Source organism: Cupressus sempervirens, chromosome 3, assembly GCF_028749045.1.
Source record: "Cupressus sempervirens isolate cs-2001-9-10 chromosome 3, ASM2874904v1, whole genome shotgun sequence".
Classification (NCBI taxonomy): domain Eukaryota; kingdom Viridiplantae; phylum Streptophyta; class Pinopsida; order Cupressales; family Cupressaceae; genus Cupressus; species Cupressus sempervirens.
Window position 1 is genome coordinate 841,857,173 of NC_143120.1, and position 24,597 is coordinate 841,881,769.

Here is a 24,597-nt window from a genome sequence, read left to right on the forward strand (position 1 = left end):
TGAAATTCTTACAGTTGTTGAAAAACTAATTTAGAGCACAACTTGGTGTAGGTTTCATTCTATGATTGTGATATTTTGTCAGGTTTTAAGAGCTTAAAATTTATATGTTGTTTGTTATGAGCACATATTAGGGCATAACTTGGGCATACAGAGTTAGATTTTGGACTTCAAGTAGTCAACAGAAAGCTCTTGGAGAGCTCTATACATTGGTTCAGATTTGGTGCAAGTTTGACATGGTTTATTTGGTGATATATTGATATGAATGGTTTATGATGTATATTGACTATGGTAACATAGTGAGTTTATGACATTGTATGTTTTGGAGATTTGAGATTTGATGTCATTGTATACTTAGCTTATATTTCAGATTGCTCTCATGGTGATATGTTTATCAGTGTTTGATTTTGGATATACATGATGACTTGTCGGGTCTACAAGTTGCGTGGTGTTGTAAGCGGTCTATAGTTACAAGTTGCATTTATGGCTTTGATATGGGTTGTCTTTGCCCATTGATCTTTCATTATTGATGCATATTCAGATTGGTGGCTTGGATTTGTGTTGTCTATGCCCTTAGTTACAAGATTTGCTGATTTGTCTTTATGTAGAAGGGATGAGATATTACCAGGTACAATCATAGTGGAGGATTGCGATTAACTATTTTATGACACTTTGAGACTTAGATGCTCAGTTCATGGATGTGATCATGGTGCCATGGGTTTTGACATGACATGATTGAATATACAAGTTTATTATTGATGCTCATTGGTTTGGATTCCTGATTTGGTTATGGTGGTTTGTTTTCTTGGTTGAGGATCATGGTTGTTTGGTTTCTTATAAGGAGTTCATGATGTCCATTTTGAGTTCTTTGATAGTTTGATGCCTTGGTTGATTCTCATGGTTAGAGGATGGTTTTTCATTATAATGTCATGGATAGCTTGGATACATGATTTAGTATGAGCTTGTGACAGTGATGAGGTGGCAATGTAAAATGAGTTTTTGGTTTAGTTTATATCTTCTTGGTTTGGAGATCTTGATTTCACTTGGTATTGACACTTTGGTTGTGTGCGTGTGTAGACTTGGAGGATCTTCATTTAAGAAATGGATTTTATGATGCTATGGGTTACTCGTCCATGGTTGAGTGAGAGTTGTTGGCATGAATATATTTATTGAGTGTATGCAGATGTTGGAGGTTTGTCTTAGATCTTGTTGCTGCAGAAACGTCTTTGACATTTTCATGGTGCACTTGGTACTTCATGGTGTGTGGAGATGGTTCTTCATGGTGTGTGAAGAAAGTTGCATCTAGAGAAATCATGGAGTTCTTGGTAAAGATGAGGTTTATGCTTTCATTTGACATGTTATCCTTGGAATTTTGATAATTTCATAATAATGTCATAGTGTACTCTTCATACACATTTAGAGTTGTAACATGTTATAGTATGTTCATATGGAGCATGTTGTTTCTTTGGTTGAGATGGTTTAAATCATGTTGTCATGTTTATGTTCTTGAGGCCATGGTTGGAACTTTGACAATGATTTTGGTTTAGTTTCTTTGTAATGAGTACATTAGTCATTTGCTGGATACTTCATGATATATTGCTATGTTGTATTTGGAGTTGGCATGGATTGATTGGTTACAGGTGCTCATGGATACCTAGATACAATGGTGATGCAAATTTCTTTTGGATTAGAGATATATTTGCTAGGACGGTTGATGGTTTTAGCAGGAAGTCCGAGGGACATTCACTTGATATGACTTGAGAGGAGATTGTTCTTAGACGATTCTTGGTTGGAGACTTGGATATCTTGATGAGCATTCTCATATGCCACTCTTCGTCTATTCGGCAGTTTACTACGTGAGAGGTATAGCCCATTGTTTCACTCAAGTGCATTATGCTTATGGTTATCTTTCATGGATATGAATCTTGAGGTACGGTACATGAGTTAGTTCTGGAGGGGTTATTTGAGAGATGGTTTAGCATTGGTTATCTCCTTGTGCATATGTTGTTATGTTGGTTGAGTTTGGGAGATGGTTTTATATTGGGCATATTACTTGGATTAGGAATGGTTTATGAGTTTGATTTTCTTGTGAGAGGCTAACATCTATGATTGGTTATATGGTATGTTTTGGGTGTTATTTTGGCTTCTTGTTTGGGGTTTTACGGAGGAAATCATACTTAGTTTACATCTAGAGGTGTGTGTAGAAGGACATGATACAGGTTATGATTTGCATGATTTTTCTTTGGTCTTGGTTATCTTTCTGGATGTTGGGTTTCACTTACATTGGATTTGGGATTGGTTGTAGATAGTGATCATTGGTTTGCGCTTATGTATGTCATATGAGAGACGACATGTTATTCCTTTATCTCTTTTGTTTGTTGGTTGTGGAGAACTTGAGAGAGAATTAGAGATTTGTTGTGAGAGTTGTTTTTGTAGGTTATTGGTTTATGTGTTGTGGATGTCCTTGATATTACATGGATTCACTTCTTTGAGATGTTGTGAGTGGATTGGTTACAAATTTGACATTATCTTTTTTAGTGGGAGCTTCTTTGTATATTTGTGGCAGGTATTGCTCGAGGCTTGTGATTGCAAGTTACAGATTGGATATGTTAATGATGTGAGACTCACTTGGTATACTTTTGGAGGTATGGATAGTTGGATGGGTCGACACTTGTTGTGGGTACTATTTCAGCTATGGATTTTGACAAGTACAGATACATGTGATTACTTTTGGATTAGGTGTTTGTGCTTGGCATTTTAATTGGTACTAGATCTTATGATTCTTAAGTGACAGGTTGGGTAGCTTTCTCTTTGGATGGCTTTTATGTATGTCCGGTGGCGGTGGAATAATAGGAGGTGAGATCATTCATGTTTGAGAAGCTAGATACTTTGATTTTGTTGCGGGTACTAGGATGGAGCACATGGTGTACTTTGATCCATGATAGTGGATGTGCTTGGAGGGATTATTTTTTTGTTCATTTATGTGGCTACGGATTGACCCTAAGCAATGTATACAACAAATGAGAGATTGTTGTGATTATGTATGTTGCACACAATGCATAATATTGTTATATTTTATTATTTTATTTTATTATGTAATGTTGCACTTAGGAGTACCTAGATGGACGTGCAACATGTAAAGATTCCCATGTGATATATTTGATGAGCTATATTGTAACATTGTGATAATATTTGATGTAATTATTTAATATTGGGAAAAATATTAACTGTCCAATATTAAATGTGGGGTCATTGGATTATGTAGCACATGATATATGTAATACCACTTGGTGATTTTGTGGGACTTGAAACTATATAAGAAACCGCAAGGGTAGTTGTATGAGAAAGACAAAAAAGAGAGAAAAGGGCGAAAAAGCAAGAGTTGAGCAAGACAAGGCTTGCCAGGTTAGCCAAGGGAGCATTTATGAAAGTTGGAAGCATGACATGGGATGTGTGGATTAATGCTTGTTCACATGGATTGCTTGGTTGTGGCTATGGTTTTGAAGGCTTCCATGGTTGTGTTGCAATGATGTTTTTGCTGAATAATACATGGTGATGGATGCTTTTGGAAGTTGGGTTTTTCTCCCTCAATGAGGGTTTCCAAGGGTATATCTTGTCACATTTTTGTGGGTGTGTTGTCTATTCTCTTGCATGTGGATTTCCATTAATATTTATTTCAGATATCTTATGGATTATGTGGAAATGGTTATATTTTTATTGCAAGTTTCCTTACATTTGCCTTGTAATCATTGTAATCTATGTATCTCTGTGACTATCATTATCAATATTATTATCCAGACATTAATCATTGCATGGATGCATTTACTTCTATTTGTGCACATTCTAAATAATGACATTACATGAACTGAACTTGTTATTTGTATGTCATTCTATCATAGTAGCGACCATTGCTCTGATACTGCATATAAAAACTCTGAAAATATAGAAGAACCAAATGATGAACCCATCCTAGAGTTAGATGAAAGTTCTACAATTGAGAGGGAGAGTTTTTCAAAAGATTATGGACCCACAACACCTAAGTATGACTCAAGTTCACCAAACAAAAAAAGACCATTATGTGCAAGGAAAATGATTGAAGTAAACAATGTGGCTCCTAATGAAATCTTTACAGAAAATAAGAAAACAAGAAGTCAGTCATGTTATGTCACTTATATAAATGAGCCCACTCAATTAAAATCCTTAGATGTTGAAGAAGCTTTGAAATGTCAAGCCTGGAAAGATGCCATGATTGAATTCTAATCCATATTAAAAAACAATGTTTGGAACATTGTACCAAGACCCAAAGAAAAATCTTTTGTCTCTTGAAAATGGCTGTTTAAAATTAAACAAACATCTAATTGTAGATTTGAAAAGCTCAAAGCCAGATTTGTGGCTAGAGGATTCTCCCAAAAGGCTGGAATTGATTATGAAGAAACATTTTCTCTTGTTGCTCAATATACATCTGTCAGAACCATCATTGCAATTATTGCATCCAAAGGGTGGAAGATACATCGAATGAATATAAAGACAATATTTCTAAATGGCGTCATTGATGAAGTATACGTAGAACAACCAAAAACGTTTGTTATCCATGACAGGAACACAAATTTATGTGAACTAAAGAAAGCTTTTGATAGTTGTAAACAAGCCCCCAGGGCATGGTATAAGAGAATAGATAGTTACCTTATCAAATTGGGGTACTCAACAAAACAAGCAGATCCTAATATATACTTCAAAGAATCAGAGGGTGATATGCTAATACTTTTTCTCTATGTTGTGATCTTCTAATAATGGGGGAAGGTCACCTTAATATAAAGTGTAAACAAGAGCTTACATTTGAATTTGAAATGAAAGATTTAGGTCTCTTACACTATTTTTTGGGATTAGAAGTATGGCAGAAGGAAGACTATATCTTCCTGAACCAAGGTAAGTATAATATTGACATATTAAACAAATTTGGCATGGTGGATTGTAAACCATTGTCCACACCTATGGAGACAAATTTTCATAAGCTCAAAAGTGAAGCATTTGAACCCAAAGCCACAAATTCTACGTACTACAGATAAATAATTGGATCTCTAATGTACTTGGTGAATACCCACCCTGATATTTGTTATGCTACAAACTCATTAAGTCAATTTATGGGTAAACTTGAGAAGATCTCTCTTGGCAGCCAAGCACATTTTGAGGTACTTATGAGACACTATTGGACATGGTCTAAATATGACCATGTTGAGTTACAGCTTCAAGGATACTTAGATTTTGATTGGGTCGGCAATTCTACTGATCGGAAAAACACTATAGGATGTTGTTTCAGTCTTGGGTCTACTATGGTATCTTTTTTTAGTAGGAATGAATTTGCAGTTCCTCAGAGTTCTACTGAAGCAAAATACATAGCGACATCAATGCGAGCTTGAGAAGCAGTGTGGTTACGAAAGTTATTGGTTGGACTATTTGGGAAGCCCTTGAATCCCACAGTTATACATTGCGATAGTCAAAGCTGCATTAAACTCTATGTAAATTTAATCTTCCATAACAACTCCAAGCACATGGAAATTTCCTATCACTACATTAGAGATATGGTGGACAAAAATGTTATCAAGTTGGTATATATCAACACTGAAGAGCAAACTGCCGACATATTTACCAAACCTCTGGCAAAATTAAAAGTGGAATATTTTAGAGGTAAACTTGGTATGACTAAGATGTAAATGTAACCCCTGAGATAAAGTTTCAGTTTTATGTTAAGGGTTGCTATTGTGCACGTGTATTATTTTATGAAAGGTGACAATCTTTCATTGAATTGGCTATAAGGTCTCTTTGTAAAATGACGACCTTAACAATACATTGACCCGTTATCATAAGACTTCATTAAGTTGTTGTCCCAGAATGTGCCAGTAATTATGATAACAAAAACATCATGATTGACTACATTAATTTGTTGTCCCAGTGTGAGCTGGAAATCATTATGCTACTTGTGTTAATTTCTTGAGTTCTTGATCCATCATCATGATAGACTACATTAACTTGCTGTCCCAAACCGTGTTGGAAGTCATGATGATAAGTGAATCATGATAAACTACTTTAGTCACAAATTGAGCCAAAGATCATGATTCTTGTTATCTAAGATCAAGAATGACTATCAGATAGACTATGTTCTTGTCCTGAAATGTGTCAGAAATCAGATAGTCTATATTCTTAAAAGGATCTAATCGTGGATAAGCATTTTTGATGCAAACTCAAATACGAGATTATTGAGATTGAGAATTTGATCATATCCCCCCTCGCTAAGAAGTGTTAAAGTATAGCTTTAGTTGGATTCGATAAAGTCGATAGAAACGTGTTCACACATACATATACATATGTATATGTATATATATAAATACATACATACATATATGTGTGTGTGTGTGTGTTTTTGGTTTCCTTCACATACTGACACCACAAGCTATTTAATACTTTGTGATCATGCTCTGATTGGGCTGCATATATATATATATATATATATATATATATAGAGAGAGAGAGAGAGAGAGAGAGAGAGAGAGAGAGAGAGAGAGAGAGATGCTGTGATTATTTTTCTCATACATCGAGCATTGGTACATGACAGTAATGTCATCGAATGGCATCCATTGTATTGCCTAGATCAATAACAAATTTGTGTTACCATGATTGCCCAGAATATTATTGGGCTTGTGTCAAATTAATATTGCCCAGTTTAGGTTCAGGATTTAACAAACTTTATGTTAATTATGTTTAGATATAAAACATGTCATGTCCCGCAGAGCCATGTCTTTATGGTGACATGACTATTTAATTTTATATATATATAGAGTTTGAAATGCAATAGAGAACATAATAATTGCAAGGCAATATTACTATCTTTTGTGTCTGCAATCATCAATGATCATCTCCTCTATATCTACAGCCATCACGATTGAAGATTCTCAGTATTATTATAGAGTAGAATTTTAGAGAAACACATATGATGGGTGAGAGGGAAGTGCGGGACTATATGATAATGTTTCTTGATGCCGTATGGGCAAAAGACTTGCAACACTGTACAAAAATGTTGGGTCAGATTGTATGAGGATGTTGACCCTCGCCGCATAGAGTATTGGTGAGCGGTATAGTGGAGTGATGGGTGGTAGTAGCTGTTGGTACAGTGGAGAGAAGGTGCGACAGTGTCATATGATATAGTAGGAAGTCGTACTTCCACTTAGTGCATTCGGTTGTGTGGATAGGTGACAACAATTGCAATTAGTAACTGACACGCACAAATGATGATGCACAAAAATGGAAACTGAATTAATTGTCGCTAGAATATCAGTGATAGAAATAAAACTTCAGATTCAAAAGAATGATAACGCTTTAGATTTGCCAAATCAGAAACAAAGAGAGAAGAGCAAAATAGGGCGAGCAGTTACTCCCACCAAAATTGCAAATACCAAATAGGGAGAATCTTTCACCTCTGAAATAGCAGGAAAAAATCCAACTGGAATTTGTACACAATATAAAATTGAATATGCATACCAACAATCACCTAGAGGCCAGTATTAAATACCCCTTTGGTGAAACTCCTGAGGACTTACAAAAAGTATTGACATGGTCAAATCCTATAGACAATAAATAAAAATGGGCCCAAGGGAGAGTTAATTTAATTGTTGAGGCCAAACATACAAAAAATATTGATTTACTTAATAATATCGGCGACGTTACATATAACATAATACTTACATCTGACATTTTTCTATGCATAGATCGATAGCTTCAATCATTACAAAAAATATCAATTTACTTAATAATATCGGGGACATTACATATAACGTAATACTTACATCTGACACTTCTCTATGCACAGATCGATAGCTTCAATCATTTAGAGAGTTCATAATTGACGGAAGTTTAGATGCTTTATAATGTCTTTCAGTACTGGGATCAGCTATTCCTAGAGATGGGCAGCAGCCTTAAAGTTGCTTCTATGTCATGATCAACAGTCTCACTAAAGAATTTATTGGCTTGTGGTGCAGGAACATCCTCAGGACTTGATGCCTACAAGAGGCAAAGTTTGAGTTTATGTCTTGTTTTGGGTTGTTTCATTTTAATAAAGTCATTTTTGACCAATTTCCATTATTTGGGGTCATCGTGCAAAATTTTGTGTAAAAATTGCAAAAATGTTGTCTTGTTGCTCAAAAAATTGTCAAGCAACTTTGAACAAACTGTCAAAAAGATGATTTTGAAAAAGAAATGGTTGGTTGGTTGTAACAGTTGGAATTGGTTGTTAAGGCATAAATATGGCCTCCCAATTCGAATTCAGGGGTTGGAGAAGTTTGGAATGAAAGAAAACTTGTTTTGAAGCCATTACACACTAGTTTCCTGTGTTGTTTTTCCTGTAAATTGTCTGTTATTTTGAATGGTATGATTCAGTAAAATACAATAAAGTTTTGAAAACAATTGGACATGAAAATAGACTCTTAACTTGCTAATGTTTTTTGTTTGGCGTGATTCCATTAACATTTGAGTGAGATATGCCATTTTTGGTGAGAGCCAGTCGGGTTCATGGCTAGGGTCACCAATTTTGGGAAATATTTTGTAAGTTTTGTTTCTACTGTTAGATCTGACCAAAACTTGGAGAAAATGTATGTATCTAGGTTTTCTTCAATTTAACCAAAGCAATTGGCTTAATAATTTATTGATGACTGTTTCAAGTCGCAGATTGCTGTCCAAAAGAAAAAAAGCCAAATCAAGGAGTGTTAATGTTTTGATGTTGCGCTTTTGCCTGATAAGTGGGAATGCATCTTGTAAAGGTTCTAAATACATGGTGTAACTGTAAGGCTTTAATAGGCCTATATTTTGTTTTAAACTAATCTGAATAAAAAGTGTGTTGTTGTCATACCTATGTGAAGACAAAGTCCAGTCCTTGGCATTGAGGACCAATACAATGGTGTATGAATCGTAAAAAGTACCATTGAATGGTGTTAAATTCAAAGAAGAATGTTTGTTCGGTCAATATTGAATGGAGTGCGAAATGGTTACAAGTGTAGACTCCTAAGAGACCTTAGTGACAACATATACAGGATGCCACTAGTTCTCAGTGTCCATTGTAAATTTTTATGTATTTGTTTGGTTCAAGGTTCTGCTCTGCATTAGCTTGCAAAACCGTGCCTAATTATATGGATATTTACACTGTTTCTTTCCTCTTTATCCAGTTATCATGAGGGGAAACCTTGCCTCACACATGCTACCTTTAAGGAACAAAATTTGGGCATTCTAAATATGTCATTTACTAAAATCTAAATTTTATATTAATGTATGGTCAGCATTTCCAGCTGAGGCTTAGTGGTCAATCGAAGGTGTAGAAGGAAAACAGGGTGGCCAAGTTGAGCTGTTCAGAGGCAATTTATCTTGATGGTAGTAAAAGATAACATTTATATGTCAGATCACAGCATCTACAGGAAGCCATATAACAGTCTTTGACTGATTTTAAGGAGGATAACAACAATATCAACTAGCAGAATGACTAGGGAGAAAAACTGATAAGCCTGATATAATGGCCTCCAATGTCTGGCATCTATGTTGGCAATTCAGTCTACATATGTCTCATTGCTCTTCACACATTTCTTCCTACAAATTGCGCCACGAGTTCCGAACGGCTTTGTCACATCCTTCACTTTTCTATCCACCATCTTCCTCCTATTGTCATCTCTTTTCTATGTTGTTTCTGCCTTCTCTCTGCTTTTTTTCCCATCTTCTACTACCATGCCCTTTCTGAAGTCATGGGTGTATTTCCCTTTCTGAAGTCATGGGTGTATTTTGCATTCCAAAATTGATCCATGACCTGTGATTTTGAACAGCCTCAGGGTAGGGACACCATGCCATAGGTATCATTTTTTACCAGGTTCAAATATTCAGTTCGGTTTGGGAGGCCAAAATGACTGGGTAGAGTCTCTATAGAAAAAGGAAAACCCCTTCCAAAGTAGAGAAGTCTGTCCAGTCAAATTTTTCCAACCAGACTTTGACCAGATCTGGCCAAACCTGCTTCTTGTTAATTGTAAATATACCTTTTGTCTTGTGTGAATTCAACCAAGTGACTAATCCATTATCTAGATGTACAAAGTGCTAACACGTATGTAGGTTGGTTATCTTGCAGGCATGGATAACTAAGTTTAATGTTTTGACAGATGTACCAAACATAACCACAGAAAAATATTTATTAAATTTGAAACTGTATGCCAGAGATCTTAGTTTTTAGCTAGTGACATCAATCAGAACTGTGCTTCAATTTGTCGTTGTTAAACTGTTATATATCTTTTCTCTTGGCTAATTTCAACCAGTGACTAATCTATTATCTAGATGTACAAAGTGTCAACATGTTGTATGTAGGTTGGTTATCTTACAGGCATAGATAACTTGTTGGAATAATTGATTAAAAGGAGTCATGGGACTGGTGAGACAGGTGAAAGAAAGTGTTGTCATTGATGTCAATGCACATACCGGTACATGAAAGGAAACTGGTGAAACAAGGAAAGAACTCGAGTCCATTCCGGTGATAGGAGGAACAGACTGGAACGTGACTGGAACGTGACACAAAATAGACAGGCGAGGGCAAGTGGTCTTCACAATCCACTTAGATAAGTTGGACTAAGTACAAGTTGGTAGCAGGCAGGGAGGCAAGATAGATAATAAGCAAGACAGGATGAAAAGACTGGTAGTAACGCAAATAGGCTGAAGGGAAGTCTTCATGATTGTAGAACAAAAGCAAGACTAACTGTACCTGTCACTATGTGAGTGAGTTGATGTGACATCCTTAAAAAAAGTAGGAAGAACTGTCACATCAAGTTTAAACAAGAAGATAGATGGGAGAATTCAAATTTGAATTCTTCCTAGCATGCATGCAAAAGTCACAAACAACCCATGACTTTCCATTAATAGGAAGTACACCTGACACATGCTACTTGTGTAAACGATGCAAGATAGATTAAGGGGACATGCATGATAGAGGCAGTTGAATTCAAATTTTGAATTCACAGAGTAGGGTTGAATGCTAAATAAGCAAAGACAATATATAGACTCTTTCTCAAAAGAAGAGAGAGGTTGCAGATGGAGAAGCTGAAAAAGCCAGAGAGCTTGGCTATGTGCAATCTCAGGAGAAAGGCGAACGGAGTAAGAGGTGAAGGTGAAGGGTGGAAGTGATGTTTATTGAGAAAAGCCAGTGAGCAGAATATACGAAGTGTAGAAATGCGAAAGACCAAAGGAGTCGAGCACTGAAGTGAGTGTGTTTGAGTTGCAGAGCCAAGGAGAAGCAGAGCAAGCTGCAAACCGGTCAGATGGACATAAAGGTGATCTAAACCAAGATAAATCAAGTAGCTACTTTCATAGATCAATCACATTGTTGTTTTCTCACATTTACAACAGTAAATCCCGTCGAGGGTGGACTCTAGCAAGTCATGTATTAAATCCTCTAACAGGGTGACACATTTATTTGTGTTTAAGTCCTTTAACTAGGCTTCCTTTAATCGGGTAAAGACTTTAACAAGTCTCTTCTAAATCCCTTGACAGGGTGGTACTTAACAGTGTCGTTGTAATCTTTTAACAGGGATAAGCTCTTGACCGGGCACACTCTAGAAGGGTTGAAGCTTTGTGAACATCGCCTCACACTGTGGTTTTCACCCTTATTGGGTTTCTACGAAATAAATCTGTGTAATGTGATGCCATCTTTGTGTTTGAATGATTAGTTGTTTATCTATTAATGATCGAACCTAAAGATATGCATGTCAGAAGATAGGTTAGGAGTTGAAGTTTGAAGTTATTAGTAAATACTGATTCATGCCCCCTCCTAGTATAATTATGATCGTGTGGACCAGCATAACTAAGTTCAATGTTTTGACAGATGTAACTAAAATAATTGCAATTTTTAAAATTTTTTTTTGAACTGTATGCCACAGCTCTTAATTTTTAGTCAGCAGCAATCAATCAAGACTAATGGTTGTAACCTAAGGTTAATTAATCCTAATGGTTTCTTATAATATTTATTTGTCTTAAATTCTTTTGCTTTAATGAAATAGAGCATCTACTTATTAATGGTTGTAACCTAAGGTTAATTAATCCTAATGGTTTCTTATAATATTTATTTGTCTTAAATTCTTTTGCTTTAATGAAATAGAGTATCTATACTCATAATGTCATGGTAGTTGGAGCATGTGAACATATATTATTAGGAAAAGTTCTCTCATTCTTGATTTTTGATGTGTCATGGAAGCTTTCCATATGCAGTGGCAAGTAAATTTTCCTATGTTTAAATTGAACGATTATAAGGATTGTGTTAGAAGAGAGTCATTGTCTGCTTTCTCTTTTACCCACCATAAGTTAAGACTTTTGTTTTGAATGAGGGCTTTGATAGGTTAAAAGGAAGAGATTGTAAAATCTTGCAAGGAAATTTAGGAAAACATGATGCAAATAAGTAGGACACAGTTAGGCTGGGTGCATTGTCTATAACCAAGTACCTAGACATGCAAAGAACCAGCAGTCACTATAATTGTGTCTTTTGATTATCTATGTGCATTTTATAAAAATAGCCACTAGATGCTACTGTTTTCAAATTGCATAATAATGCCCCCCCTTCTTTCTAGTAATTACACGAGACATTGATTAGCCCATTTTCTCATCCCAATGGGCTAATTAGAAAAATCATAAGGGATGATATGTGGGTCATGTCATTTATATTGAGGGAGAAATAAAGAAAATGGAATATTAATTTATGGGGTTTATATTATTATAGTTACTTTATGTTATAATATAACACTACTAAAATAAAGTAATTTTATAGAGGAAATAAAAGTGGAGAGTTTTTATTGCACATTGAACCTGAAGGATCTCCAGCAGTTTAAGAATTCTTTATAAGGAGCCTCATCCTTCTCCATTCGATTTTATACAATTACCGATTTATATTATTTCTCCATATTTGCTGGTGTGACAGTGACTTTCCTTTCCAAGGATAAAAACCCTCGGGAAAAAAAAAGTTTGGACGGAAATCCAATTTCCTTCGTGAGGCAGATTCATTTGAAGTTTGCTACTGTGCTTATTTGCAGAAGTTCAGATTCAATAAATGGGATTATTAAGTGGGTTGGAAGCCAGGTAAGATTTTCCAGTTGAAGTATTACCCTATCGAGTATACAGGTAGAAGTTTACAGATCATTCCAAGCATATTTCTGACCCTTGCAATAAGGAGTTAGTAGTGTTTTGGGATTGACATTGAGGACCTAATAGAAAAGCAATCACGGGGAAAAGAAGGCGTATCACAAGTCACTGTTATTTGTGTTTTATTGTGTTCGCTGTGGGTGTATTGCATAGAGGGGCCATCTGGGAAGTGAAGGAAGAAACCACGGCTTCATTTGGACAGAACAAGGGGATTTCTGAAATATTCTCTCTTTCTGAGAAGGCACATTTGGAACTACATAATCAAGACAAGGAATCGTCATTACCAGGTGGCCCATTATAACCACATTTTGTGCTTCCCTAATTCATCTCATATCACTGAGTGTGTCAATTGCAATGAAAAGTATCCTGCATACGATGTTCCTTTATCTGACAAAGTAAACTTGGCATTAGGATCATAAAGTTTAGCAGCTGTAAGATTTGATTTTTATTCTGCTGTCATGTTTCTAAGTTTTATGATATATGTATTTACATCAATATGGTTTGATGCATTTCTGAAGCAAACTTAGTTTGGAATCTGAATGTACTCACTGGTGATAACTTGAAGAATCTTCTTTTAATTTCCTTCCTTCAATAATCAGTAGACAGAAATCTATCTGGTTTGAATGAGAGTAGAGATTCAATTGTAATCCGTAAAGGTCTGTTGCATGTTTGTCCCAATGTTTATTATATGAACTTGTGGTTATGTGGTGTAAAGTTGGCTCAGTATGCAAAGTGCTTGCTATAATGTCTCTGAAAGATCAGTGAATACTCCTGAATGTTATGGTCATACAAGTGTTTGATTAAATGCCTGTCATATAGGCTTGTGTTTGAAATGAAATTTGGCGTCAGAATTAGTGAGGATTCTTCCACATACATAAGTGTTGTAGTTTTATTATTTTGTCTCCTTTGTTTATTATTTCCATTTTCAAATGGGAAAAATATTTTCCTTTCCTATGTTTCCTTTAGGAAGGTTGCAACTATTCCTTGGACCAAATAAATTCATAAGTAAATCACATTAAGCTTTAAATAACATTGGAAAAGAACATGCAAAGTTCAAATTGCCATACATATATGGAAAAGCGATGTGTAAATTGCAATTATATATGCCAAGAAAGACTGGAAATCTTCATTAAGGTACATAGATAGTGTTTTGGCTTGACTTAGTATGTAATTGGGGTTATTTAACTTGGAATCAAATTGGTGGGAAGCATATATGTCTGAAAAAATAGCAAGTTTAATGTGTTGGTTAAGTTTTTTTAACATGGTGAAATACTGATATTGATGTCTTTTGGTTCTCTGCCTGTTTTTATTATGTCAAATGTAATTTGAAAAGCTTCAAATCCATTAAATAATCTGACAAGCACTTCTACTTTTTAAATTGTGGTGATGCTGTAAGATTGTTTTGGCTCTGTCTGGTAGTGCATATCAGTTGTGTCATAACTTATTTCCTGTTGTGATTGCTGGAATATACATCTTTCTCTACTAATATTTATCGATAATTCTTAATTCAAGCAATAACTCAGTCTAGTGATAAGTTACAGCATATGTATTTCTTTTGTGCTTCAAGGGACACGTCTTAATTTTTTTTCTCCATGTGCAGATGGATGATACTCTGTCAATGAATTTCATATTGGTTGATGGGACATGGAGAAACTCTAGAGCGATGCTGGCCCGTCTTAAGGTCAATATTTCTTTTGATTTAGGAATTGCCCATAGTTCAAGCATATGGCCATGCATAAACATAGTTCATAGTTTTAGTAGGATTTTCCAACTATAATAATGTTTAAACCTTTGTTGAGTAGGAAGGAAAATCTAAATAATGTTTTGAAAAACATGCATCTTGTATTACACTGTAAAATCATAATAAAATAAGACATCAAGAAACACTAAAATGAATGAAAGTAGCACATTATTATATAATCTGGCATGTAGGCTACATCACAAAGTTTGAATTACAATCTTCTCCATACAATAGTACTTGATCTTTTTTCCTACATCAAAAAGAAGTCAAACTTAATTATATATTTTTATGGTTGACAGGACATGAAATGGTTATTTTAGAACAATATGGTTCAGTTAATGCAGTTGTTATTTCTTATCTTGTCTGCTTTGGTAGTGTATTTAGTCACTTTTAGTTATGAACAGTTGGACTGACAGTACTGTCTTAGCTTGAAATCATCGCTCTAACAAATAGTAAGTTAAATATCAGTGTAGAGGTGCTTCTATGACAGAGCTTCCCTATTCCAAGGTTTTAAGCATACACAATCCAATGCAAAGAAGCTGATGTTCTCTCTTATTCTTGTGTTATGTTCATCAACATGTCACGTGGCAATATTTTGCGAAGTAGTGTCATTTGGTAGTTTGCTAGTTCATTGTGAATGGTGTCAACTCCACAGATCATTCACATGCTCTCTTACAAGTACAAATAATCCTTATCTACCATCTGCCTTAATAATTTGAAACATCCAAAGCATTCAAAACACAAAAATTGACAGAGATAGACCAGCAATTTATGATCCCAATAAATGTTCAAACAATTACATTTTCTATCACAGTCATGGTAAAGCTCAAGAAATCTTGCACCTTAACCTTGAACAATTATTCCATACTGGGAGTTGTGGAAGAATGATACTGCTCTGTCCGATGTGCTGATGGTAGGATGCCCAATGTGCAGATGTCTACATGCTTGAGATGTAGATGTCTGAATGTTTGGTATGCTGGTGTCAGTATGTCTGATTTGCTGGTGTCAGAATGTATATCACCACCAATTGACAGATGTATGATGCAGATGCCCATATTGCTTGTTCCACAAAGTGTGATATCACTGATATATGCTGCGGGGATGATTGACACTTTAGATGTATGATATCGCAGAGATGTACACTGTAATGCGCCTTCCAGAATAAGATTTAATAATAAATTGAATTAAATAAATAAATTAATGAACACAATAAATTTATTATTAAAATTAATAGATATCATTAATATAATATATTAATTGATATATTATCATATAATATTATATATTAATAAATGAATATAATTTATTGATACAATAATAAAACAAAGTGGATGCACCCAATAACAACTCATTTTGCATATGAATGAGGACTATAGATGGTAAGCAGTAGTATATGGTATTGGTCTATCAACTTTTCATCACTTTTATGATGTCCTCAATTTATCAGGTTTGAGTAGTGGAGTAGAGAATAAAGTAATATTGAATTTAGCGCTTCTTAAGCTTGAGCGGGTTGGGTAGTTAGGAAGTGAGCGAATGCGTCAGTTGGTTTTTCCAACCAACCGACCCTTTTATAAGCACTTGGAATATTGATAATGTACTCATGATCTTTTGGTATGAATAAAGTAAATCATTATCTCGCCATTTTGGTATAGTGGTAATCAGGTACATGCTATGCTGTTGCTATGTTTATCTTGTTATTCTTTGAATATAATTAGTATTTTCATTCTACATTTTGGCGCCTTTGCCTAAGTCCCAACCTGGAGGTCATTAGCAAGACAGGATGGAGTAATGGGAAGACCATTCCTACCACGTATACAAGTGACAAATAGTGACGGAGAAGAGGAAATAACTAGAGATGATCAGTTGACACACGATTTGTTGACGACTTGGGAAGTTGCGGTCGATCAGTACATGCAAAGGGAAGCCCGTGAGAGAATGGTTCCTGAGGGCTCTGTATGCGACGAACTTTCAGTGACACCAGCAGTGTATGATCTACTAGGGCAGATTCCTTGATTGTTGGCACAAAACTTGTTACGTGTTGAGGAAGAAAGAGAAGAGATAGTACGAGAATGGAGGAGGCAACAAGTACTCTAGAAATTTGCTGAATGAAGGACACGAGCACACCATGCAGAAGAGAGGGATAATTCCAGGAAGGGAAATTCATGCCCATAATTCCAAATAAATATCCGAGGCGGGTACTAGAGGAAGAAATTGAGGAGGAAGCCGCTTTGAGGAATTATGACTCCAACAGCAGGAGGAGAGGCGTCGTTACCTAAAGGGACAGGGGGACCCCAACTGGATCCAAGAAGGGTTGATTGAGCATACAATCGAAGGAATAACCAACTTGGCTATTTCTGAGACACCAAGAAGGAAGTTAGTGTATAGAAACCCAGAGACCCTGACACGAAGAGAACTTCGTGAAGAGCTGCACACAAGAGAAGAAGACATTGATGGATCAAGCAATCAAGCATCAAGTCAGTCTAGGTCAGGGGAAAGTGGAGAAAGTGTTCCATTGGTAGAAAGTGTTCCATCAGGAAGAAGTGTTCCAACGGGAGGAAGAGTTCCATCGGGAAGAACTATTCCATCAGGAGGAAGAGTTCCGGTAGGAAGTGGTGTTCCTTCGGGAGGAAGTGTTCCATTGGAAGGAAGTGTTCCAATCTCGGTTGGAAGCAAACTGAGAGGAGGGGGTATTCCACCAAGAAGAAATAAGGGCAACATAATGGCAATAGACAAACAAAAATTGCCTAGATTTACATGGGATGGTTCAGAGGATCGCGCGTGTCACTGTAAAACATGCATAACCATATGGCAAGCTAACAGAGAGAACAATGTAGACGAATTGCTGAAAGATTTTCCGGCTAGGCTAAGAGATATAGCTATAGACTCGTATACAGAGTTGGAGGCAGGCAAAAAGAACACATGGAATAATCTCCAAACAATTTTTGAGGAAGAATTCCGACTTCTAAGAGACGATGAAATAGTGACAAAGATTTATAATACAAGGCAAGGAAAGGGTGAATCTGTTAAAGCCTACAGTAGAAGACTAAAGGAGTTGATAGGAAAAATGGACGATAAACCCGCAGATGGATTAAAGAAAAGATGGTTCATTGTAGGACTCGCAACGTCCCTTAGGAAAAAGTTGAAAATAGTCTGACCATCAACCTTTGGGGAGGTGTGTACTCGTGCAATGGACATAGAAAGTGAGAACAGAACCTCCAAAGCAAGAAGGCATGAAAGCACGAGTGAAAGCTTAGAAGACAGCGAAGACGAATCCAAAACCATCCAAGTCTTGAGAAATAACATGAGACGATTAATGAAGGCGGTAACGACAAGTAAAGAAGAAAAGAAAGGAGGGAACTATGGTGCATAGATTGTGAAAAAGAGGGTCATACAAAAGGGACACGCCCAAGGAAAGTATTTTGTGAGATTTGTCGAGTGTTGGGACACACAATCAAAGATTGTCCCTACAATTTAAAAACATAGAACGCACAAGTATTCTTCGCACAGGGGGAGGAATCGCACCGCCCTCTACTCCCCCAAAGAATACAAATACAAAAGCTTCCCTTGGAGGATATAGAAATAGTAGAAGAGGGAGTAATAATAATAATAACAATAACAACACACCTCGGTGAGCAATTCAGCACAATTCAAAAGTAAGACCTATGATCCAATGTAGGAGGTGCAACGATTTGGGATATTTTGCACAAGATTGTCAAAATGGACGAGGAAAAAATGGAGGAATGCTTTATAAATGGTGTGGACTAGGAAATCATGAAGATGTAAATTGCCCCAGAGAAAAGGGGTGAACATGTTAGATATTGGAGAACAGGAGAGTGGAATCCTAGCCACTACGAGGATGCAAGCCAGGAAACTTGCCTACCCTGATGCTACCATGAAGAAAGAAAGATTTCATGAAGCACGAAAAGACATTCAAGATAACACGCCAGGAGGAAGGACAGATAAGCTTCCTATAGATGAAAAGGTACTAGACATGGTAAGGCAAGTGTTGAAGACCACCATCCTGGTGAAAATTGCTGAAAGAAAGAAGATGCCCAGTCCCGGAAGGAGAGTGATACCCTAATTACTAAAGGAATGGGGAAGACACCAGCAGTAGTGGAAATGGAAATATTGGGGTATAAACTTTAGAACACCATGGAGGTTCCAGCGTAAATGTTTTGTTTGAAGAAACATGGAGGGCAATAGGAAAACCCACACTTTGGCCACCTACCTTTCAACTGGTGGAGCAGACTAGCACGGAATTAGGTCGATAGGAACTCTCATGGGACAAAAAGTCACAATTGGTACACAACAATTTCTCCTTAATCTTGTAGTCATTACTTTAGAGAAAAAGGGGTATGATACTTTATTAGGACGAGGATGGCTGGTTGCAACAAAAGCTACCCATAATTGGAAATGAAACACTCTATCAATTGAGTCAGAGGGAAAAAAGTACACCATCAACCTAAGGAACCAATCCGTAATCTAGGACATGGCATCGGATTCAAAGAGGGAAGACCATGAAAGGATGGAACCAGATGAGGAAGGGGTGCTTAGACTAGGGGAATGTTTAGAAGATGAAACGAGTTCTCTCAATGGATTATTTCACTGGCAGATGCGAGACTATGAGATCTTCGAACCAGAATGCTACATGTTGCAGATCCAAGAATCAGAGTCAGAAGAAATGTACTCGAAGGGGTGCAAGGGATACATAGAAGGTATGACAGCTGTAAGCAGGACACTAATGCACATATTCAAGGAAAAGGTAGAATACAAGGAGGCCAAACTCCATACTACAAACCTTGGGGAAAAGGATCAACCCAAGGAGATTGTTGCAGATCCAAGAATCAGAGTCAGAAGAAAGGTACTTGAAGGGGTACAAGGGATGTGAGCTAGACACCAATGCACATATTCAAGGAAAAGGTAGAATACAAGGAGGCCAAACTCCAGACTACAAACCTTGAGGAAAAGGATTAACCCAAGGAGATTCTGTTAGGAGATGATTGGGACCCAGTGTTAAAGGCTGTAGCTTTTAAAATCTTCTTAGAATACAAGGACGTCTTTGCCTGGACGTATAGGGACTTGAAAGGGGTGCCTCCGGAGCTGTGTCAATTGGATCCCATTGATACGTGAAGCAAGACTAGTACAGAAACGACCATATAGAATGAATAAGAACCATGCGACCAAGGTCCAAGAAGAAATTTAAATGCGGTAACCATAAAAGACCCTTACCCTATCCCTTTCACTGACATCTTAGAGGAAGTGGCCGACCATGAAATATATTCTTTCATGGATGGATTTTCAGGATATAATCAGATTAGCATTATAGAGAAAGATGAGCTAAAAACTAAATTTGTTGTTGAAGATGGTGTATATGCCTATAATCGGATGCCGTTTGAACTATGCAATGCACTGGCCACGTTCCAAAAGAATCATACTACACATCTTCGATGGTATGTCTATGGGAAACTTCAAAGCTTTTCTGGATGATTGGTCTGTCTACAGTGGGAAGGAACACCACCTCAAAATTATTGGGGAATGCATGGAGAGATGCCGAAGAGCAAGGTTGGCCCTAAATTCGGAAAAATGCAAATTATGGTTCCACAAGGTAGGCTTCTTGGTCATATTGTATGCAAGGAAGGATTGATTCTGGAAATAGAGGCCTCGTTATATGTAACAAGGGTAAAATCCTTTCTAGGGCATGTTGGGTATCATAGGAGGTTTGCAAAAGGATTTGCTAAAGTATCTCTACCCCTGGAAAAGCTAACAAGGAAAGGGGAATAATTTGAGTGGTGGGAAGATCAAGAGGATACCTTCCAAGAATTAAAGAAGAGACTTGTGGGAGCCCCCATCCTCATATACCCTAATTGGAACAAAGAGTTCCATGTCCATGTGGATGCATCCAACTATGCAATAGGCGCCACTCTAGCACAAACTGGGAAGGAAGGACTAGATCACCCAATGTATTTTGCAAGTAGGCTCTTATCAAAAGCAAAACGCAACTACAGTACCATTGAAAGGGAAGTGTTGGGGATGGTCTATGCGGTAGAAAAATTTAGACATTGTTGTTGGTAAAATCTATATTCTAGCTGACAAGTAGAATAGTATCTGAATGGGTGTGTAATGGTTGAGTCACCCCTTTGAAAAGGTATATGTACACCTTCGGGATGGATTCTGTAATCATCATTGGAATCATTGTTAATCATATCAAATATTGTAGTAGCTTCTTCATACATGTGAATAATAAAAGGAATACTTATGTGTTACATGTTCTTGTCTATTGTTTGAATGCATTAATAAACCGTTTACCTTGTACGGTAAACATTTAGCGCCGTTGCCTATAAGGACCGGGTGCTATGAATGTTGAACACATTTAATAAGGATAGAAATAAGAATCTAGAAGATGACATCATACGTGTAGCACGAGAAATACTAAACTGCACACAACAAAGCCACCGGAGGCATAGACTTCAACAACTTGCCGAAGGGTACAGTAGTGGTGTCATAGGAGGTGACCACGATACCACAGGAGCATTGACGAATGAAGTGTAGTCACCAAGTCGGTTAAGAGAGAGGTTGATAGAAGAAGCCGGAGAAAGGCAAAAGGTGATCGAAGAAACAAAGGAAGAATTGACAAACTGGTATATGCCAAAGGGGAATCCGGACAGAAGGGAAAGGAACAATGTGGTTCAGAGTGTTAAAGGAACTCGAGCGTGGGGTGAACTCTTTGTCCTTGATACACCTGACGAGCAAATACAGTTTGGTTGAAACAACCAAGTCCTTGAGGAAGCCTTCACGCCACTTGAGAATGTAGGTGTCTAGAGTGGTACGGGAGTATAGAACAACGCGGGTGTTCAGAGTGGCACGGGAGTACAAAACAACATAGGTGTTCAGAGCGGTACAGGAGTACAGAACAACGCGGGTACAAACAACAGCGCACAACAAAAGAAAGGGTACTAATGGCCGGTCCAAAAGAAAAATTACCCAAGTTTAATGGTGATGGTACGACAGATCCAATCAGACATTTCAAAACATGCGAAACCATATGGACAGCAAATGGCATGACGGGCGAAGACGATTGGGTCAGACAGTTCCTAGCAACCCTACAGAGTGTGGCAATTGATTGGTTTTCGGACGTCGACTCTCAGAAACTAACTACATGGGCGGACGTTAGAAAAGTATTTATAGCAAAGTTTTGATTGCTACGGGACGATAATGAAATAGTAGCGGAGATATATAGTACCAAGCAAGGAAAGAATGAAATAATCTGGGCCTATGCCAGATGGTTGAAAGGGCTGGTTGGGAAGATGGAAAGTCAACTGGCGGACGGTTTGAAAAAATGATGGTTTGTGGATGGGCTACGGTCGGCTCTGAAAAAGAAGATGAAGATTGTACCACCCGTGTCGTACGCTGATGCATATAGTCGTGAGATGGATCTAGAAAGTGAACAAAAGACGAGTAAGAAGAAAAAGCATTCATCGGATTCAAATGATTCATCATCTGAAAGTAGCAATAGTGACGAGGAATCAAACAAGAAGGTTCGAGCATTACAGAAAGATATGCTACGAATGATGAAAGAATTCCAAAATTTGAAAAAGAATTCGGACACAATGAAGGGAGAACTGTGGTGCACAGACTATAAAGAGGATGACAATACGAAGGGCTCGTGTCTGAAGAAATAGTTTTGTGACATCTGCCAAGTGGCGGGACATTCCCTAAAGGAGTGCCTGTTTAACATGAAATCAAAAGGACACCAGCAGGTGTTATTAACGCAGGAAGTGTCCAACAGCAATAACACAAACAATGATGCAACTTTGGGGGGATATCGCAACAAGAATAGATGCGAAAGGGGTTGCAATAACAACAACGATAACAACGGAGGCCGGAGTCAAATACAGTACGATGCGAGTGGACGACCGATGATATAGTGCCGGGCATGCAATCTTGGGGGCCACTTCGCTAGGGATTGTACTATGAAGGAGATGCCACAACTACTATGCAAATGGTGTGGTCCAGGGGACCACAAAGATTCAAAATGTCCAAAACAAGGGGTAAATCTATTAAGCATTGAAATGTGTGATGAGAAGGTACTGGCGGTCACACGGGAGCAGGTAAAGAAAACGAAATAACCTGATGCAGAAGAAGAGGAGAGGCTACAACAAGCATGAACAGAGATAGAAAGGTAGATGAAAACAAGGAAATCACAAGTCAAAGACATTGCCGAAACTTCAAAAAGGAACTTAGCAGAACAAAACATGATGAGGCAGATAATGCAAACAGAAGTTCCTATTAAACTAAATGACCACCTTCTCATGATGCCACAGTTGCGTACGACTATTGTGAATATGGCAACAGACCCGATGTTGCTGGCACTTATGATAGGAAGACATTCGGCGGTAGTGGAGATGGGCATTCTGGGTACTACGCTAACAGATACAATTGTAGATGGAGGATCGGGTGTGAATGTGCTACAGGAAGATATTTGGAAAAAGCTAGGACAACCCACGCTATGGCCACCTGCTTTCCAGTTACTCACGAGAGATCAACATGGGATAAAACTGTTGGGAACTTTGATGGCACAGCCTGTAACGATTGGGACACAACCATTTTTACTAGATTTTGTGGTCATCCCACTGAAGAGAAGAGGGTACGATGCCATGCTTGGACGGGGGTGGTTAGTGCAAGCAAAGGTAAAACATGATTGGAAACAGAACACCCTATCCATGGAGTGTGGAGGCAGAAGATTCATAATTGACTTGCATACACAAATGGTGGGAGAAGAAGCTGGATCGTCTGATTTAGGAGGAGAGGACGAAGGGAAGAAGCAGATGGAACCAGATGAGGAAGGAGTCCTACGGTTGGAAAGTGGATCGAAGGATGATGATCTAGATTCGGTGAACAGACTATTTCACTGGTAGATGGAGGATTACAAACTCCTCTCGAGCTGCAACATGTTGGGTGTTGAAGAAGAAAAAGGAAGAAACGAGTTCCTGAAGGAGTATAGTGAACTAAAGGAGGGAGAAGCGCAGATGGATGAAACATCGGCCCATATGTTCAATGAAGATAAGCCGATAAAATATGAAGAGGCAACAGTACAAATCATGAACCTCGGAGATGATATTGAACCAAAAAACATACTGGTGGGAGATAACTGGAATCCAGTACTAAAGTAGCTGCATTCAAAATATTTTTGGAATACAAGGATATATATGCATGGACATACAAAGCTCTGAATGGAGTTCCACCGGAGTTGTGTGTTCATTGCATTTTGCTGGTAGAAGGCACAATACCTGTACGAAAGCAACCCTACAGGATGAATAAAAATTATGCGGCACGGGTTACAGATGAAATTAACCGAATGTTGGAGGTCAGCATTATTTTTAAGGCCCAGACAAGCGAATGGATGTCGCCCATAGTATATCCTTGAAAAAGGACACCACACAAATTAGGATATGCATTGACTTCAGATGTCTCAATGCAGTAACAATCAAGGACCCCTTTCCGATACCATTTACAAATAGTATATTGGAGGAGGTTACTGGACACGAGATTTATTCATTTATGGACGGGTTCTTAGGATATAATCAGATTTGCATAGCGGAAGAGGACAAACTCAAAACAACATTCGTAGTAGAGGATGGGTATACGCATACAATCGGATGCCG

The 24,597-nt window shown here is 37.5% G+C and overlaps 1 protein-coding gene across 2 annotated transcripts in view; it reads left to right on the forward strand.

Moving 5' to 3' along the window:
* LOC149569405 (DTW domain-containing protein) overlaps positions 1–24,597 on the forward strand; it is a 139,884-nt gene that overhangs the window by 91,778 nt on the left and 23,509 nt on the right. For both annotated transcript variants that reach the window (XM_089822121.1, XM_089822122.1), the window contains exon 6: positions 14,795–14,875. In XM_089822121.1, the coding sequence (XP_089678247.1) occupies positions 14,795–14,875 (81 nt within the window). The remainder of the gene's footprint in view (positions 1–14,794; positions 14,876–24,597) is intronic.